The following is a 13,376-nucleotide window of genomic DNA, read 5'->3' on the forward strand; positions in this document are numbered from 1 at the left end:
CTGGCTGGAGAGAAGCGCCTGGTGCCCGCACCTGCCAGGCTCCCTCCAAGCCCGGGCTCCAAAGCCAGCCAATGGGACGCCTGTTTCGGGCCGCAGGGACCGGCTGAGCGCGGGGCAGGGGCAGGGCTTTCCAGGGCGGCCAATGGGGACCCGAGTCCGGGCTGCCCACTGCCGTGCGCTGTGGCTCAGCGCGCCCGCCACGGGTGGGGCTCGGCTGTCTCCGCGCTCCCTGAGCACCCCTGAGCATCCAGCCCAGTCGGTGTGCAGAAGGGTGGGCCGAGGCCTCCTGCAGAGAGGACCACGAGGCGGCGCCTGCAACTCCCGAGGCTGGCGGACAGTGCTGGGGCCATGGCTGAGGCGGCTCCGGCTCCGGTAAGGGAGGATGAGCTCCCCGGGAGGATGTCTTGGAAGAGGGAGGAAGATGAGACCACGGAGGGACGCGCTTTCCTGACAAGCACGGAATAAGGCAGTGGGGACGCAGCCATAAAATAAACCGTCGAGGTGCCCTGCCGCCCTGCCGTCTCGTGGAATATGGGCTCTGCTCTGATTGTCCGGGGTGGGGGTGGGGGTGGAGGAGGGGCTGTGGACGCCTCTTCGTGGACGGTCCTTCGGGCCCAGCCTACACCCCCGGTGCCGATCTCCGAATTCCCCAGGAAGCCCTTTCTGCGGCAGCTGCAGGGAGGGGCAGAGGCAGGTGTGACCGAGGCCACCCCCACCACGAGAGCCGGGCCTCCGCAGGGGGAGGGGCTGTCTTCCGCGTGCAAGCAGAAACTGCTTCGCCTTAGTTTTAGGTGCGTTCCTGGATGCCGGATCTGAGGCAGGGCATTGCAGGAGGCCAAGGACGTTCGTCCCAGCCGTGTCTGTCTCCTGCAGCCTACAGGGGTCAGTGGCCTGCCTTGGGGCACAGAGAAGAGAGGCAGCAGGTGACCAGTGCCTAGTAGGAGTGCTGTTTGGGAGGACGCTTTGGGGAACTCCATTGTGCAGAGCGCACTAATCAGTCTCTGGTTCCTGACACGTCTGCTCTTTAATCCATTTATATTTGCTAGAAAAAGCGTAGCAGGTGCTAGTGTTGCATACCCCAAGTGCTTCCCATTCTTCTAGCACATTTCATTCACATGATCACTAAGGCAGTAGTGGCAGCCTCTGAAGTTGCAGAGGATTTGCATGGCGGGGTGGGCGTGGGTGGGGTTCTCAGACTTCTGTTTTTGGCAGTGTCCCACTGAGACCCTCCTGGGTGGGTTTTTTTTTTTTTTTCATTTTATTTCATTATTTCTAAGAATACATGGTACATTTTCCAACTCCCATGAGCGGGGTATTCTCTGAAATAGTTCCTTGCTCTGATTACTGTAAGGTGCTGGTTTTTAGCTTTGTCCCGTTTCTGGCAACAAGGACCTGGCCTCCAAGTGGAGGCCGTGCTGGGCTGGTTGACAAAGCACCAAGGTCTTGCGGACCCAGGATCTCAGACGGGACAGGAAGTCACCCAGCAGTGGACGTCAGGGCAGAGATACCACAGCGATCTTTGAGAGCAGAACAACGGGGCCTTGCTCGTCTCTGCGCTCAGTAACTGGAGGTTTGCTCTAGAGGCAGGTGAGCACTGAGCTGGCTGCCTGGGCTGTTTTCCGGTTTCTCACTCACTCCTTACCTGCTCTTGGCGAGCTGTGTCCCCAGGGAAAGGAAACATGGCTGGTCAAGTCATTGGCTGCACTAACCCAACTATGGAGTGGTAGAACAGGGATTCAGGCTCTCTGTCCCCTTTGGATGGTAATCGTTTGCCATTTCATTTTCCACTGCTCCTCGCTTGGTTTAAGATTCTTCCTGTAGGGGCCACCTCTGTGGGGTCCAGGACCTGCTGCCTTTGTGGTCAAGGGATCTGACCAGAAAGGACTTCTAGCAACCAGAAGCTCCCCTCAAACAGAGGACCCTGACCTTCCTGAAGCTAGGATGGCTCTGGGCACCTCTCCTTGTGGCTCACCTGCTGGTGTCTTGTTGCAGGACTGGCATTTGGGAACTGACTTCCAGCGAGAGGCCCAGGTCCAGTGCGCGGAGATCTCCCTGCTGGCCATCTTGGCTGCTGTTCAGGCCATGGAGAAGAAGATGGAGTCCCAGGCTGCCCGGCTGCAGAGCCTGGAGGGGCGCACAGGCACGGCCGAGAAGAAGCTGGCCGACTGCGAGAAGACGGCCGTGGAGTTCGGCAACCAGCTGGAGGGCAAGTGGGCCGTGCTGGGCACCCTGCTGCAGGAGTACGGGCTGCTGCAGCGGCGCCTGGAGAACGTGGAGAACCTGCTGCGCAACAGGAACTTCTGGGTCCTTCGGCTGCCCCCGGGCAGCAAGGGGGAGGTCCCCAAGGTACAGGAGCTGCGTGTGGGTGAAGAGGACCCACTGGGACTCACAGCGGAGGGGTGCTCCTGGCCCTCGTGGCTCCTAACGCTCGTCACCAGTTGACTTTGAAGGGCTTGGGAAACGTCAGAGGAAAAGGGTGACCCGGGAAAGATGTCTGTCTGTCTGTTTGTCTATCTGTCTGGGATGTGGTTGGCCAGTGGTTGTAGCTCTCATGCCCGCATGACCCTTGGGAGTGAGGGTGGGATAAAGGTAAGGGAAATCAGCCGAAAGCCCCTCCACAAAGCCCATGTGGAGGACACGGGTGTGTGTGTAGCCGGGAGAGGGAGGAGAACCAGGAACCCTGACCCTGAATCCCCTGGCTCCACCCCTTTCCCTGAAGTGGGTGTGGCCAGAGGGGAAGAGAAAATACCTTAGCTGGTTTTAGTCCTCTGAAGTGGTCATGATGCCGATGACCTGTACTTCCAGGTGCCCCTGACTTCCGAAGAGGTGGCCGCTGTGTGCTCGGAGCAGCAGTGGGGCGGCATGGCAGCGTGGCAGGAGGCGCTTGGCCGGCACGTGGTGTCGGGGAACCCGGGTAAGAGGCCGGCCCCTGCGGGCTCCCACGCCTGGCCTTCATTCCCTTATTCAGTCACAGGAGCCCACCGAGGTCGCTGACCAGCCCTCCGTCTGCCGGCAGGTGGAAGGTACCTGAATTCCCGCTTTTGGGTCTTGTGAAGTGAAGTGCAGAGGGGTTAAATGACTCGTCCAGGTCTCGTGGGGGCCACTTGGAAGTCGGGGTCTGCTCCTCGCCATTCTGCCTTTCCTGTGGCGCCAGAGGCGGCTCCTGCCCACACTCTGTCCTGCCGGCTCGCTCACTTCTAGTAAGCTGGGACCTCCCCGCCTCGGTCTTTGCACCTCGGGCACTCGCAGGGCTGTGCCCTGCATGCTGCGAGGTCTCAAGAAGCCCCTCCCACCAAAGGAGGATTGACTGTGGCTGTGCTTTTCAGGGTGCCCTAGGTCCAGAGAATCAGGGCCGGCCTGGAACACTCAGAACTTGATAAGTCTTGGATATTTATTTTAGAGGTAGAGTTACAGACAGTGAGAGGGAGAGACGGAGAGAAAGGTCTTCCTTCCGTTGGTTCACTCCCCAAATGGCCTCAATGGCCGGCACTGTGCCAATCTGAAGCCAGGAGCCAAGTGCTTCCTACTGGTCTCCCATGCAGGTGCAGGGGCCCAAGCACTTGGGCCATCCTCCACTGCCTTCCTGGGCCACAGCAGAGAGCTAGACTGGAAGAGGAGCAGCCGGGACTAGAACCAGCGCCACAGGTGGAGGATTAACCTACTGCACCATGGCGCTGGCCCCTGTTTTTTTTTTTTTTTTTTTTAAACATGTATTTATTTATTTGAAAGAGTTACAGAGGGAGAGGGAGAATGAGAGAGAGAGAGAGAGAGAGAGAGAGAGAGAGAGAGATCCTCTATCTACTGCTTCGCTCCTCAAATGGCCGTAACAGCTGGGGCTTGGCCAGGCTGAAGCCAGGAGCCAGGAGCTTCTTCCGGGTCTCCCACATAGGGGCAGGGGCCCAAGCACTTGGGCCATCCTCTGCTGCTTTCCCAGGCACATTAGCAGGGAGCTGGATCAGAAGTGGAGCATCCGGGACCGGAATCAGTGCCCCCCTTTGATGCCGACCCTGCAGGCGGAGGCTTAACCTTCCACACCACAGCGCCAGCCTTAGTCCCGGCGTTTTCTGGCTACCCCCACTCCCATCCTAGCCTGCTTGCGCCCCCAAATACTCTCACTGCTTTGGGAAGGTGAGCAGTTGGCCTTTGGTCTGCTCCCTCCCATCCATGAAAGGCTGAGCCCCAGAGCCATGTGCCTTGCTTCCCTTGGCCAGCTGCAAAGGTTCTTCTTCCAGAAGATGATCCCAGCGTGCTGTGGGGGAGGTGGGGAGGGAGGGCGCCCACCCACCCTCAGGGAGGCTGGGATAACCTGGGGAAGGAAGGGCAGCAGGAGACTTGACCACTGACGCCCCATCCTGGGCCTCAGTTTCCCCATCCCGCGCTCCGTGCTCCCGGGAGACCGTGGAGCGGTGCAGGCCCTGCTCCGGGCTTACAGAGGATGGCCTGCCATTATCTTGTTCTCCCCAGACCCGGCCACCAGCAAGCTGCTGCTCCTGAGCCCGATGGACGGTGGAGACGAGGCAGGCGGCCGCAGCCTGCCCGCTGCAGAGGGATGTCCGCGGCCTGGCACTGGTGAGTCCCTCGGCAGGCGGGCGGGCCGGTGCTTCTTGCCTTTACCTGGGGTCAGAAGTCCCCGTGGGCTCGCAGCGGCAGGGAGAGTGCGCTGTTGGGGCTGCCTCTTCCTGCATTGTAGCCCGGAGCCCTCCGAGGGGCCCCTCTGGGAGCTGTGGGGAGGGCACAGCGGTAAGCGTCTGAGAGTGGGAGCCTGGGCAGGGTCCCTGGGGAGGGGTGGGGGCGCGGCTGCCCACTCCAGACCTTCCCTGAGCCCTCTCTGTCCCCACGGCCCGCAGCTGCTGTCCTGGCTCAGCCTTGTTCCGCAGGCCGATTCCTTCTTCCTCCTCTAGGCTGCGCTCTCCTGGTGGCGCCGACAGCTTGGCTGGACCTTCCCCCTCAGCTCCTAACCTGTGCCTGGCACAGACCAGGATGAAAAATAATGAGTCAGTATTAAATGAGCAGCGAGCCAGTTTAGGAGCTCGGTTTCATCTTTCAAATAGTAGCATCGCATCAGGTGCAATTTTCAAAGCTTTTCCTTTTGAAGGTCACGTAGGTGTCAGATGACGCCTGGACACACATAACAAAGGGAAGAGGGCCGCAGCACCCCGGGGCACTAAGGGTCAGGCCTTGCCCTCTCTTGAAGTGCAGGCCTTGGAGTGGGTGTGCTCAGTCCTAGGGAGTCTGGAGCCAGGAGGACGGCGGAGTATTGACGAGGGTAGCGAGCCTTTCCAGGCACCGCAGCCAGACCCTGGCCACCCAGCCGGGTCCCCACAGCGGGCGGGGGTAGCACTGGGGCTGCATCAGAAGCTGCGGTCACCACGCACTTCCCAGGGGGCAGCAACTCTCAGGCGGATGCAGAAGCAGGGCCTGACTGGGGTGCCTGGGGCCAGAAGCCCCCGGCAGGGAATGTCTCAGGTAAGCTCTGGGAGGGGGAGAAGGGGGCTTCCGCAGGGGGCTCGGGGCCACCCCGTGGGCTGGGTTGTCCTCCCTGTTTGAGCATAAACCGTTTTGTATTCCACCCTCTGCAAGCTTTTCCCGATGCCTCAAGAGAGAAGTTCGCTTCTTCCCTGTGCACCTGCTGCTGGGTCCCCGCGTGTGTGGTGCGAGACAACTTTATTTGCTGGGAGTGTTCCCAGGCAGGCACCTCCAGGAAAAGGTGGAAACCGGGACCCACAGCCAGCGGGCCTGCCCCGGCAGTCCTGTGTTCTGGCCCGTTCCTCAGGTGGTTCTGGTGCGGTCAGTGTGAGGACAAAGCTTCCAGGTTCCCTATGAACAGGGACTGACTGGCCTCCAACCTTTGCAAGTAACTATGTTCTGACGGTCTGGCACCGCATGGTAGGGACTTGGTTTTAGGGCCCTGGCTGCCTGTGGTGGCCAGGCCCGTGGGTCTGGGCTGGTGTCTTCTCAGTGTCACTGTGTCAAGGTGCCCCGTGTACGGCAGAAGGAATGAGCTGTGGCCCTGGGTCCCAGAGCACAGTGCTAGCCCCACTGTTGAGCGGTGTGTGTTGATGTTAGAGGTCATCACTGAGAATGGTCTCTGCTCATTCATTTGTTTAACAGAAATCACACCTGCCCTGTGTCAAGTCTGGGACAGGAAGAAGCAAAAATGATTGCCTATGCTTTTCTTCTTCTCTTTTAAAAAAAATTATCTTATTTGTTTGAAAATCGGAGTTAGGGGGAGAGAGAGAGAGAGAGAGATGTCTTCCATCCGCTGATTCACTCCTCAGATGGCCACAATGACCAGTGCTGGGCCAGCCCAAAGCCAGGGACTAAGGGCTTCTTCCAGGTCTCCCCCATGGGTGGCAGGAGCCTAAGAACTTGGGCCATCTTCTGCTGCTTTCCCAGGCCATACAGGGAGCTGGATCAGAAGTGGAGCAGCCAAGACTAGAACCGGTGCTAATACAGGATTTTGGCATCACAGGCAGTGGCTTCACCCAATAGGCCACAACACCAGCCCTGCGTATTCTTTTTTAAAAGTTTATTTATTTGTGGCCGGCGCCGTGGCTCAACAGGCTAATCCTCCGTCTTGTGGCGCCGGCACACCGGGTTCTAGTCCCGGTCGGGGTGCCGGATTCTGTCCCGGTTGCCCCTCTTCCAGGCCAGCTCTCTGCTCTCTGCTGTGGCCAGGGAGTGCAGTGGAGGATGGCCCAGGTCCTTGGGTCCTGCACCCCATGGGAGACCAGGAGAAGCACCTGGCTCCTGCCTTGGGATTAGCGCGGTGCGCCGGCCGCAGCATGCCAGCTGTGGCGGCCATTGGAGGGTGAACCAACGGCAAAAGGAAGACCTTTCTCTCTGTCTCTCTCTCTCACTGTCCACTCTGCCTGTCAAAAAAAAAAAAAAGTTTATTTATTTGTATTTATTTGAAAGGCAGAGCGATTATCTATCTCTCTATTTATCTTCTTGTCTTCCACCTGCTGGTTTACTTCTCAAATGCCCACAGACCACAGCCAGGAGCCACAAACTCCATCCAGAATCTCCCATGTGGGTGGCAGAGGCCCATGTCCTTCAGCCATTGTCCACTGCTTCCCAGGATGCACAGCAGCAGGAAGCTGCATCAGAAGCAGAGGCAGGACTTGCCCCTGGGCACTGTGCTGTGGGGTGCAGGCATCCCAGGTGGCAGCTTTACCCACTCAGCCACACGCCCACCCCCGCTGCTAGCTGCTCAGATGGACCTTGGAGACCGGCGTGGATTGATGAGGCTGCTCAGGTCTGAAGGGTGCCTGGCCAGGGCACTGTGTAATGGAGGACAGGGGTTACAACAGAGGCTGTGGGACAATGAAAACAGCAGAACAGCAGCTTAGACAAGACAGTGGTTGCCTTCTTTCTCCAGCCAGAGCTTGTTTGGCTGCTCTCAGGGTCACAGACCCAGGCTCCTTCTAGTGCATTCTGCCTTGTGACCATGGTTCAATGTCTGTAGCCAGTAAGGAGGGAGCAAGAGGGGACAAGGGGAAGAAGGGGGCCTGCTCCTTTAAGGATGACATGTTTATTTCTGATTTTTTTTAAAGGCTTATTTATTTTACTCGAAAGAGTTACAGAGAGGCAGAGAGAGAAGTGTCTTTCATCCGCTGGCTCACTCCCCAGATGGCCACAATGGCCGGAGCTGCGCCGATCCAAAGCCAGGAGCCAGGAGCTTTTTCTGGGTCTTCCACGAGGGTGCAGGGGCCCAAGGGCTTGGGTCATCTTCTACTGGTTTCCCATAGCAGAGCTGGATAGGAAGTGGAGCAGCCGGGACTTGAACCAGCGCCCATATGGGATGCCGGCACTGCAGGCGGCGGCTTTACCTGCTACACCAGAGCGCCGGCCCCTGTTATGGCCGTTTGATGAAGAAGCTGAGGCACAGGGCGGCTAAGTAACTTGCCAGAAGTCGCGGGGCTGGGAGAGGCAGCGCTCCTTGTATCCATAGAACCAGCCCCAGGCACACCTGCTTGCCGAGGAGACCTGGAAGCAGGGGGGCCCATGCAGGATCGCGGGGCATCAGGAGCCCGCTGGCCATCTCGGGACAGCTCACAGCCTGTCTCGTGCAGGCTGGGCTCCCCCAGCTCTCCCGACTCCCCACTGCCACACCATGCATCCGTGTTGTCAGAAACCCCAGTATCTGCCCTGCCTTTGCTGGGATTGCGCTGCCGTCCGTGTGCCTGCTGGTGTCTGGTCGCAGGCTGATCTGGCAGGGGAGAGACACCTTGGACAGCTGCCGCCCTCAGGGCCCCCTCCTCTCTCCCTCAGAAGCAGGCCTGCTGGAGTCTGCACCAGGACTTCTGCCCTGGATCAAACAAGAGGAAGAGGCACACGGGAGGAAGCCGCAGGTTCCGCAGGGGATGGCTGCTATGCACCTGTGCTCAGGTAAGGCTCCTGCCTGGCCTTAGGAGACAGACGATCCCTGCAGGGCCCTGGCCTTAGGAGACAGACGATCCCTGTAGGGCCCTGGCCTTAGGAGACAGACGATCCCTGCAGGGCCCTGTCCTGCGCGAGTGCCCTAAAGAGGCCCACTGCCTCCTATGTTTGCTGTGTGGCGTCCTCCCAGTCAGCTGCATGAAATTATCCCCCTTTTTATTTTTATTTTCTTTATTTTTTGACAGGCAGAGTGGACAGTGAGAGAGAGACAGAGAGAAAGGTCTTCCTTTTGCCGTTGGTTCACCCTCCAATGGCCGCCGCGGTAGCGCGCTGCGGCCGACGCACCACACTGTTCCGATGGCAGGAGCCAGGTGCTTCTCCTGGTCTCCCATGGGGTGCAGGGCCCAAGCACTTGGGCCATCCTCCACTGCACTCCCTGGCCACAGCAGAGAGCTGGCCTGGAGGAGGGGCAACCGGGACAGGATCGCTGCCCCGACCGGGACTAGAACCCGGTGTGCTGGTGCCGCAAGGCGGAGGATTAGCCTACTGAGCCACGGCGCCGGCCTGAAATTATCCCCCTTTTATTCCAAAAACCTCTTCCTGGCTTCATTTTTCCCTAGTGTAACCAGCACAGTACATAAGACACAGGTGCCCCCCGCCCCCCGCCCCCCGTCAAAGGCCTTTGCAGCTGGGAAGCTGGGAGCGGGACTGGCCCAGACAGTCTGTAGTGAGGACGTGCACAGGGTACCCGTGTGTCCTCTGGAGTAGACCCTTGAGTCTTGGGATGAGCAGGGCGATGGGGCGACGTGTGGAGTAACACAGGGCGCGCCCCGGGTGGCAGCAGATGGGACCACGTAGACTGGGGCCACAGAGAGGGCCTCTGGTGACAAGTTGTCCCCAAGCCTTGGCCTTCAGATACCAGGAAAGCAAGTGGTCAGAGTGCCTGGCTCCAGAGCCGATGGCCCAGGGACTCACTGGCTGTGCTTGTCTGTGTCCCCTCCAGCAGAGACCTGGCTGCTCAGCAGAGAGAAGAGGAGCCTGGAGGAGGAGCCCCAGGGGCCAGAGCCAGCCTGGGCAGCGGAGGGGGCGCCTGGCAAGGAGGGCTCTGGGGGGCTCACCTGTGGGAATCTGCTTCCTGCCCCCAGCAAGAGGGAGGTGGCCTCCCTGCCCCCAGGTCCCCAGAGCCAGGCCGTGCCAGCTGCTGGGGTCACAGAGCAGCGCTCTCCCTGTGCTGAGTGTGGACAGAGCCTTGACCAGGAGGAACTCAGTGCACCGCATGAGCAAGCCCACCCTGGTCCCCAGCCCTTGGCCTGTGCTCAGTGTCCCCAGAGCTTGGCACAGCAGGCCACTCTCACCAGCCGCCGGCCCGCGCACAGGACCCAGCGCGCCTACACCTGTGCCCAGTGCGGCAAGAGCTTCGTGCACCAGTCCACGCTCACCACACACTACCGCACGCACACCGGTGAGAAGCCCTACGAGTGCGCCGAGTGCGCCAAGCGCTTCGGCCGCCTGTCCACGCTGCTGGAGCACCGGCGCACGCACACGGGCGAGAAGCCCTTCCCGTGCGCCCAGTGCGGCCGCCGCTTCGGCCGCCTGTCCACCCTGGTGGAGCACCGGCGCACGCACACGGGCGAGAAGCCCTTCCCGTGTGCCCAGTGCGACAAGCGCTTTACACGCCTGGCCAACCTGACCGTGCACCAGAGCGTGCACGCGGGGGAGCGTGCCTTCCAGTGCGCCCAGTGCGGCACCCGCTTCACGCACAAGCCCAGCTTCCTGCGGCACCTGCGCGGCCACTCGCGAGAGAAGCGCTATCCCTGTGGCCAGTGTGGCAAGAGCTTCACCTGTCGCTCCTGGCTGCTACGCCACCAGGGCAGCCATGCCAGCCAGGCCACTCCTTCTTGTGTGGCTTGCGACAGGGGCTCCCCAAGCCCTGAGCCATCCAGGAGCCTCCTCCAAGGTGCGGTATGGGGGAGGCCCGCCTGCGACCCTGCAGCTACAGCCGGGTCTGAGGGTGCCCTGACGGGGTGTGACCCCGGGGTATGCCGGGGAGGCAGGCGACTGAGTGACAGGGGTCAGGAAGGTGTGGGGGTGACCTCGCGCAGTTCGCTGTCTCCTGTGAAGATGGAGAGTGCAGGGTAGCGCCCAGAGATCTTTGACGGGGCCAGGGAGGGCTCAGGCCACTGGCGTCCTGGACTCCAAGCCGACCTTATCTAAGGACACTTGGCTGGGTCAGGGCGTCCTGTGCAGGATGCCACCACTTCGCCAAGAAGGACCGGGCTCCTAGGGGCTGCAGGGCTGGCAGAGGGCCCAAGGGGCTTCTTGCTGCAGGGGTCATGTGTGGAGGCAGGGCTGAGGTGGAGGGAGTCGTCCCAGTCGGGCCTCACTAGAACTGGCCAGGGGGAGGACTTGCTTGTGCCTTGTTCTGGTAAGGAAGTGACTGGGGAAATGGCAGTGACTCAGTGCTTTGAAGGGGGGGGGGGCTGCTGGCACCCTTTGCCATACCCCCTGCTGCCCGCTGATAGCCATGCAGAGGCCACTGTCCTTCCTGGGGGGGTGGGCGGCCCGGGGCAGTCCAGCCTCCCGTTTCATACTCAGCCACGTGGCCCTCGGGCTCGAATCCAAGAGCCGTGGAGTTGTCACGGGATTCACATGGGGGCTTTTTGTGACTCCCCACTGCCTAGGAGAGGCCTGGGCTGGCCGTGGCCCTGTGCTCATCAGCATTTTCTTGGCAGACAGAAGACACTGTCCAGTTGGCCTACAATTTGCCTCTGAGCTGTTGGGGACAGGCAAAGAGGACTTTCTGAAGGCCCAGGCTGTGCTGGCCACCGGGGATACAAAGCAAACCAAGGCCTGCGTCCGGGCTGGGCGCTGCGAGGGCTGTCCACTCTCAGTGCCGCCATCGGGGGAGGCACACAGGCCAGCAGACGCCGGGGCTCGGGAGATGTTGCAGAAGCACTCAAAGTTGAGGGGGATGGGAGGAGGGACTGGAGGCCGCCCGTCCGCGGCTGAAGAGCGCCTGGAGATCCTGGTGGTGCCTGCCACCATCTCGGCGACTTCAGCCCGCGGCGCACTGTTCAGGGGGGCCCTTGGGGGTGGCTGGCAGTTTGGGTTGCAGGCCATGTTGGTAAATGGAGTTCTTGCTCAGCTGGGACCCTGACTCCCCCAGGACCCCTAGGAGCGCAGAGCCCCAGCTGTCGGATAATCCCCATACCCTGTCCCATGACCCTGAATACTTGACATGTACACTTGTGTGCTCCCAAGAGTTCTCGCCGCCTTGCAGAACACGAAAGCAGAAGTTCCCAACCCCCAGGAGCCGCACTTGGGCCAGCGCACGGCTCCATGCGCTGCCTCCCAGGCTCGCGCGCCTGCATCGGGAGTTGGTTTCTACTGGAAGCTCTGTGATGTGCGACAGCCTCTGTAATTAAGGACGTGTTTACGAGGAACCATCGGCTTCCTCCTCCCGCTGCTGACCTGCTGGCCAGTGTTCCTGTTCGTGCTGCAGGAACTCTGACTCCAGGTTCTCTCGGTTAGCGGCAAATTACAGTTATTTCCAACTGCGTTTCCATTTTGAAGTAAAAAAACAAAACAAAACAAAACAAAAAAAAAAAACACCAGACGGACAGGGTCCCAAAGGCAGGCAGAGCGCGGGGATACTTGGAGGGTCAGCCTGTCTGTGCCCAGATGGCGGGGCCTCAGCCTGCTGCCCTGGGCCCGGCAGGAGAAAGCAGCCTGTGTTTGTGGAATGAATGAATAAAATGTCTGTGTAATTGGTGCCATACCCAATTCTATTTTTCCCCCCAAAGAAACTGTTTATTTCTAATGAGTACAAATTTCATAAGTACAACTTAGGAATATAGTGATTCTTCCCATCATACCCCCCACCCCCCACTCCCACTCCACCTCACCTCCTCCTCCCCCATTCCCAGTCCCAGGCAAACAAACAAAAAACCTGTTCCTCGACAGTCAAGACAAGTGCCGTTCAAGTCATTGCTTCTCAAAGTGTCAATTTCACTTCTACAGGTTTCCTTTTTGGTGCTCTGTTATCACAGATCAGGGAGAACATGTGGTATTTGTCCCTTTGGGACTGGTTTATTTCACTAAGTATGATTTTTTCCAGATTCATCCATTTTGTTGCAAATGACTGGATTTCATTTTTTTACTACTGTATAGTATTCCATAGTGTACATATTCCATAATTTTTTTATCCAGTTTTTAGTTGATGGGCATTATCTTGATTCCATGTCTTAGCTATTGTGAATTGAGCTGCAATAAACATGGGGGTGCAGGTAACTCTTTTATTTGCTGATGTCAGTTCCCTTGGGTGAATTCCCAGGAGTGGGGTGGCTGGGTCATATGGTAGGTCTATATTCAGATTCCTGGGGTATCTCCAAACTGTCTTCCAGAGTGGCTTTACCAGTTTACATTCCCATGCCCAATTTTAATGTTGTCAATCTAATGCCAATTTTACCATTTCTCAGCTTGGATAATAGTTGCTTTTACTGTGTTTATTGAGTTTCAGATCCACTGATTATAAGATAAACTTTTATCTTCTATTTCACTACGCTCGGGGACAGAATGCATCATTTTGCTGTGACTCAGTTATCACTGCAATATATGTATTTTTTAAAGATTTATTTGAAAGGTACAATCACAGAAAGACGGAGAGGTCTTCCATCTGCTAGTTTACTTCCCAATGGCCGCAATAGCTGGAACTGGGCCGATCCAAAGCCGGGAGCAAGGAGCTTTTTCCATGTCACCAACGTGGATTCAGGGACCCAAGCACTTGGGCCTCCGCCATCTGGAATCTTGTTATTTCTGTTGGCACCAGCGAGCTCAGTACATCCTGCTGTCAACCCCAGGCTACAGACAAGTGAGATGACCATGTCCCTCTTGCCCTCATAAGTGCATCTCTGCTTTGGGGAAAACCTTCTAGTCCTTCAAGGAGCAAAGGTGTGAGACTTACATTTTTTTTAAGCAGAAAGTGTGGAATTTAT

At 58.6% G+C, this 13,376-nt stretch overlaps 1 protein-coding gene across 1 annotated transcript; it reads left to right on the plus strand.

Annotated features, from left to right (window-relative positions):
• The first annotated feature begins 348 nt into the window (after positions 1–348).
• LOC133764361 (zinc finger protein 398-like) lies at positions 349–10,926 on the plus strand. The gene is made up of 5 exons (XM_062198034.1): positions 349–372; positions 1,993–2,346; positions 2,806–2,900; positions 8,240–8,391; positions 9,389–10,926. Exons 1-5 carry the CDS (start codon positions 349–351, stop codon positions 10,519–10,521), a joined length of 1,758 nt encoding a protein of 585 aa, XP_062054018.1. The 3' UTR covers positions 10,522–10,926.
• The last annotated feature ends 2,450 nt before the right edge of the window (positions 10,927–13,376 follow it).

Source organism: Lepus europaeus, chromosome 1 (genome assembly GCF_033115175.1).
Source record: "Lepus europaeus isolate LE1 chromosome 1, mLepTim1.pri, whole genome shotgun sequence".
NCBI classification, from domain to species: Eukaryota; Metazoa; Chordata; class Mammalia; order Lagomorpha; family Leporidae; genus Lepus; species Lepus europaeus.

Bases quoted from the DNA above. Each gene is read 5' to 3' on its own strand.
- LOC133764361 (XM_062198034.1), top strand. From the start codon at position 349: ATGGCTGAGGCGGCTCCGGCTCCG. The intron at 373-1,992 runs GTAAGGGAGGAT...GTCTTGTTGCAG, and splicing joins CTGAGGCGGCTCCGGCTCCG to GACTGGCATTTGGGAACTGA. The intron at 8,392-9,388 runs GTAAGGCTCCTG...CCCCTCCAGCAG, and splicing joins TGCTATGCACCTGTGCTCAG to AGACCTGGCTGCTCAGCAGA.